The following is a 6,094-nucleotide window of genomic DNA, read 5'->3' as shown; positions in this document are numbered from 1 at the left end:
GAGGGAGGGAGAGCGGCGAGACAAGGTTAGAAACTAGGGGGAGGGGTAGGTCAGAAACTTTGCGGGGGGGGGGGGGGATCAGTAACTTGGACAGGCGAGGTCAGGAACGGGTTGCATTTGGGGAGGGGAGGGCGGAGGCGGAGGGAGAAGTTCAGGCACTTGGGCGAAAATGCAGACATTTCCAGCATTTTCTGTTTTTATTATCCAAGAAATAATGTTATTTAACTGGGATGATGACAACAAAGAATTATGACAACAAAAGGGATATTAGCCATTTTAGTTTTAATGAGCTGCTACAAAGAGTTCCCTTTTAACAAGATATGCAACCTATTTGCATTAATTTAGCAGTGTTAATAAAGAGAGATAAAATGCAGACAGCTTAATTTCCCTTATCATTCCTTCACAGGCAGCATCCCTCACTTCACAGTTTATGCCACGCTGCACTTAGTGGTCAGCCAATGGGAAGTGACAAAGGTCAGAGGTAGTTCCACCAGCAATCCATTGTCTAGTTTTCTGTCGACAATCAATGTCAGCCACGCCTAATGCTTGAACCTACATCGCTGCTATGTGTTGTACCAAGGCCCATCTTTACATGAAGCATTTCCATTTGTATATAGCACAGTTAACTTAGTGAAACAATCGAAGTCATTTCACAACGTTGAAAACTGTTGCTGTAGAGTTATGGAAGGTGACCAGAGGATTTGAGGAATATTTTGAAGGTGGAGAGATAGGTAGCGAGCTGGAGGGATTTAGGGAGATAATTCTAGAGGGTGGAGCCAACTGAAGTCCTTGCTACCGAGAATGTGTTTGGGATTGTCCTGTAATAGTAAGATTAACAACTAAAAAGCCATTTGTTTTGTTTCCACGATGACGAAAATTAGGGAAAATTTGGCTGCATATTGTATGTGCGATTTCATCCAACTCCCGCCCAGCACAGTCTCAATTTCTTCCCCTTCTATTCTTGAAGATAGTGACCTACGGTGAAGTACAGTTCCATGGGGGGTCTAGCAACCTTTGGTGCCTCACCCAAGGGAGGGCTTTCTTCATATAGAAGTCTAGACAGTCGGTGTTGACAGGCACTACCCAGCAGTGCCCATCGTTCCCGCAACTTCATGTTTGAGTCTCTCCAATCAGGTTTTCGCTGCTGACACAGCAGAGACGGCCTCAATAAATGTGGGGGTGAAAATGTCAGTCATAAATCCGTCACCAACAATAAAAACTTAAATGCATTTAGTTATTCTGGCCAATAACACACATTCCTCTTTCACACGAATGGTCTTCACTCTCCATGGTGTTGACTTCTCTGCATTCCATCTCACACATATCTCCACCAACCTGATTCTGTAGGTAAAAGTCCAGGTCCTCTTCTGTAAATTCAACCATTTCTGTCGGGCTTCTTCACTTCTCCTCTCCTGCTATTCAGTATACTCCGCTTCTATTCTTGTGGGTAAATTCCCGGTTGCTATGTAACTGTTCATTCGCTGACTGTTCCTTTAAATCAAATCTCAAGCTATTATAATTTCCTATTTTATTGCAATCTTATTCCTATATTTTTTCTCTGTAATATTTCAGTGTTTCTATGAAATTATTCCATGTTGATAATAATTGCTTCCTTCTCCCTGTATTTCACCCTCTCAATCACCACCCTGTTTTCCTACATGTCCGACATATCCACCATTTGCTTCTGCAACAGAAAAAGTGCACCCAGGTTCTCTCCAGTCTTAGTCTTTTCTCTCACTTTATAATTTGGGTCCCTCGCTCTTCGCTTCACCCTTCCTGCTTTAGTTTATTGGGGTTTTTCCTCCTCACTGTTTTTGTGGTTCTTACTGTTTCTCGTTTATGATGTTTCCCACCTGCCCTTTTCTCTCCAGTTTATTATATGTCACTCTTTTGGTTGCTACTTTTATGCTCTCTCAACGTGTATTACTATGTCCCTCTTTCAGTTTCTAATTTTGATGTTTTCCATTTAATTTAATAATAGTATGCCACTATGTCGGTTTCCACTTGTTATGCGCGCTTTAAGTTTATTATTGTGATCCTTTGCCCTTCATCTTTCTAGTTTATTATAAGGACTTCTCGCTTAGTCTTTTTTTCTTTTTAACTGCCCGTTATTTCTACAAATCGGTCAAATGCAGGTTTTACCGTAAACTGTGCAGTTGTTGGGAACTATTCCCTGCCGCTACTCGGAAATCCACAAGAGCAAACACTCCAGCCTATCGAACAGTAATCGCTTTTGAGTTTCAGTTCTTTGTCCATTAAGTTCCGCGCGGTCCTAGTGCTCGAGGATCATCATCGGAAGAGTCGCCGAGTTGAAGGCAGTCAACCGAAAACCACACGGATTTAGAACAGGCATGGACAGTTAACCAATTAACCCGATGGGCCACCAATCCTACAAATTCATGCGCTCTGAGAATGTCCTTTAAATTCAAAACAGCAAGGGAGGTGCGCGCCCTAAATTCCTGCAGTTGAATAAGGGATCTACAGCTTATTAAATACTGTATTGAATGATTATTTCATTTATACTGCAGATAATAATGTTGCATCTATACATTAACAATATACCAGTTTATTGTTATTTACAATTGCTACAATCTTTGATTGTAATTTCACTGTGTGTGGTGGGGGATTGACCACTATATTAAAAAAAAAATGTTCATGTAAAGTGGATTTCATTCTCAGTGGCATAATTCCTCATACTGTAATTTGAAACTGCAATAACGGAAGTCAATCCTGTTAAGTCTTGGATAAAGAGTTAGACTAGATACTGCAAGCTCAAAGTAAGTGTGACCGTAGTCCTTTATTACAGATCTCAGAGTGCCTCTTCAGCCTGTGACACCTCCTTATATACAGGTGCTCCCAAGGGATTGTGGGATCCCTTGGGACTCCAGGGGATAAGCCCTCTGGTGATTAGACATGGTAATTACAGGTTTACATACTGTTATATATGTAAACTTGTATATACTCTGTACAGCCACCAGAGGGTTCATCCCCTGGAGTCCCAAGGGATCCTACAATTCCTTGGGAGCACAGGTATTTAAGGAGGCCGCACAGGTTGGAGAGGCACTCTGGAGACCTGCAATAAGAGACTAAGGTCACACTTTACTTTGAGCTCACAGTGTTCAGTCTGACTCTTTCTCCATACTTAACAACTGGAGACGAGATACAAATAACGAACCCAAAGATGCAGAGAACAGTGGGCATCCTGGAGAAATTCTCAGAGGGAGATGATTGGGAAACCTTTGTGGAGCGACTCGACCAATATTTTGTAGCCAACGAGTTGGATGGAGAAGAGAACGCTGCCAAACGAAGGGCGATCCTCCTCACCGTCTGTGGGGTACCAACTTATGGCCTCATCAAAAATTTGTTTACTCCAGCGAAACCCATGAAGAAATTGTATGATTTGTGTACACTAGTCTGGGAGCATTTGAACCCGAAGGATAGCGTTCTGATGGCAAGGTACTGGTTCTATACCTACAAGTCATCCGAAGGTCAGGAAGTGTCGAGTTATGTCGCCGAGCTAAGACGCCTTGCAGGAAATTGCGAATTTGAAGGATATTTGGCGCACATGCTCAGAGACTTTTTCGTACTTGGCATTGACTACGAAACCATACTTCATGAGCTTTTGAATGTAGAGACCCCAACCTTGAGTAAGGCCATAGCAATAGCCCATGCGTTCATTGCCACCAGTGACAATACTAAGCAAATCTCTCAGTACACAAGTGCTGCTACCTGTACTGTGAACAAAGTGATGTTGTTTTCGAATCACAACATACCGGGCAGGGCACACATGCCTGCAGCTGCACGTCCGCAGATGTCTCAGAGTCCACCATCAAGGGTGATGAATGCAAGGCCATTAACACCTTGTTGGCGCTGCGGAGGTGATCATCGTTTCCATTCATGCCGCTTCAAAAGGTACATTTGCAAGGGCTGTGGAACAATGGGACACCTCCAATGTATGTGCAGGCGAGATGCAAATCCTGTTAAACCTGCAAACTGCCATGTTGCAGAGGAGGACAGATCCATGGAGGATCACGATGAACTAGAGCCTCAGACCGAGGAGGCAGAGGTACATGGGGTGCACACATTCACCAGAAATTGTCCCCCGATAATGTTGAATTTTGAACTAAATGGACTCCCGGTGTCAATGGAGCTGGACACAGGCACAAGCCAGTCCATCATGGGAAAAATACTTTTGAAAGGTTGTGGTGCAACAAGGCCTCAAGGCCAGTCTTAACTCCAGTTCGCACGAGACTAAGAATTAACACTAAAGAACTGCTTCCTGTAATCGGCAGCGCTACCGTAAAGGTCTCATACGATGGAGCGGTGCACAAGCTACCACTCTGGGTGGTACCGAGCGATGGTCCCACGCTGCTTGGCAGGAGCTGGCTGGGAAAGATATGCTGGAATTGGGACGACGTCCGAGCGCTAGCGCCTGCTGATGACACTTTGTGTGCCCAGGTCTTAAACAAGTTCCCTTTGCTGTTCGAACTAGGCATCGGGAAATTCCAAGGAGCAAAAGTGCAGATCCACCTAATTCCGCGGGCGCGACCCAGCCATCACAAGGCGAGAGCAGTACCGTACATGATGAGAGAAAGGGTAGAGATTGAGCTAGACCGGCTGCAACGAGAGGGCATCATTTCACCGATCAAGTTCAACAAGTGGGTCAGTCCGATCGTTCCTGTCCTCAAGGGAGATGGCACCATCAGAATCTGTGGCGATTACAAAGTAACTATCAATCATTTTTCCCTGCAGAACCAATATCCACTACCAAAGATGGATGACCTCTTTGCAACGCTGGCGGGAGGAAAGACGTTTACGAAGCTGGATTTGATTTCAGCCTACATGATGCAAGAACTGGAGGAATCATCAAAGGGCCTCACCTGCATCAACACGCACAAAGGTCTTTTCATTTATAACAGGTGCCCGTTTGGAATTCGATCAATGACGGCGCTATTCCAGAGAAACATGGAAAGCTTACTGAAGTCGATCCTGTACACCGTGGTCTTCCAGGACAACATCTTGGTCACAGGTCGGGACACAGTTGAGCATCTGCAGAACCTGGAGGAGGTCCTTAGTTGATTCAACCACATGGGGCTCAGGTTAAAACACTCAAAGTGCGTTTTCCTGGCAGCTGAAGTGAAGTTCTTGGGAAGGAGGATCGCGGCGAACGGCATCAGGCCCACCGATTTGAGGACGGAGGCAATCAAGAACACACCGAGGCCACAGAACATGACGGAGCTGCGGTCATTTCTAGGACTCCTGAACTACTTTGGTAACTTCTTACCAGGTCACAGCACACTGTTAGAACCACTGCACATCTTACTGCATAAAGGGGATGAATGGGCATGGAGCAAAAGCCAAGAAAATGCCTTTGTAAAAGCTAAAAAATTGTTATGCCCAAACAAATTGCTTGTGTTGTATGATCCATGTAAGCTATTGGTACTAGCATGTGATGCGTCGTCGTATGGCATCGGGTGTGTATTGCAACAAGCTAATGATTTTGGGAAATTGCAACCAGTTGCTTATGCATCCAGGAGTCTGTCTAAGGCTAAGGGAGCCGACAGCATGATTGAAAAAGAAGCGTTAGCGTGTGTCTATGGGGTAAAGATGATGCATCAATATCTGTTTGGGCTCAAATTCGAATTGGAAACAGACCATAAGCCACTTATATCCCTGTTTTCCAAGAGTAAGGGGATAAATACTAATGCATCGACCCGCATCCAGAGATGGGCACTCACATTATACACATACAACTACGCCATCTGCCACAGGCCATGCACAGAAAACTGCGCCGATGCTCTCAGGAGATTGCCATTGCCCACCATGGGGGTGGAAATGGCACAGCCCACAGATCTAGCCATGGTTATGGAAGCATTTGAAAGTGAGCAATCACCCATCACTGCCTGGCAGATCAAGACCTGGACAAGCTAGGACCCTTTATTATCACTAGTCAAAAGCTGTGTGCTTCACAGGAGCTGGTCCAGTGTCCCAGTGGAAATGCAGGAAGAGATAAAGCCGTTCCATTGGCGCAAAGATGAAATGTCTATAAAGGCAGACTGCCTTTTGTGGGGAAATTGTGTATTGGTTCTCAAAA

The 6,094-nt window shown here is 44.8% G+C and overlaps 1 protein-coding gene across 4 annotated transcripts in view; it reads right to left on the bottom strand.

Moving 5' to 3' along the window:
• mab21l3 (mab-21-like 3) overlaps positions 1-2,206 on the bottom strand; it is a 63,791-nt gene extending 61,585 nt beyond the window's left edge. For 3 of the 4 annotated variants that reach the window (XM_070892945.1, XM_070892948.1, XM_070892947.1), the window contains exon 1: positions 1,336-2,200. In XM_070892945.1, coding sequence (XP_070749046.1) covers positions 1,336-1,383 — 48 coding nt within the window. In that variant the 5' untranslated portion in view covers positions 1,384-2,200. Of the gene's footprint in view, positions 1-1,335 lie in introns of all 4 variants that reach the window. The other variant, XM_070892946.1, reaches the window with a different exon arrangement.
• Between the last annotated feature and the right edge of the window lie 3,888 nt (positions 2,207-6,094).

Source organism: Pristiophorus japonicus, chromosome 11, assembly GCF_044704955.1.
Source record: "Pristiophorus japonicus isolate sPriJap1 chromosome 11, sPriJap1.hap1, whole genome shotgun sequence".
NCBI classification, from domain to species: Eukaryota; Metazoa; Chordata; class Chondrichthyes; family Pristiophoridae; genus Pristiophorus; species Pristiophorus japonicus.
This window is presented reverse-complemented; position numbering and strand designations above follow the sequence as displayed.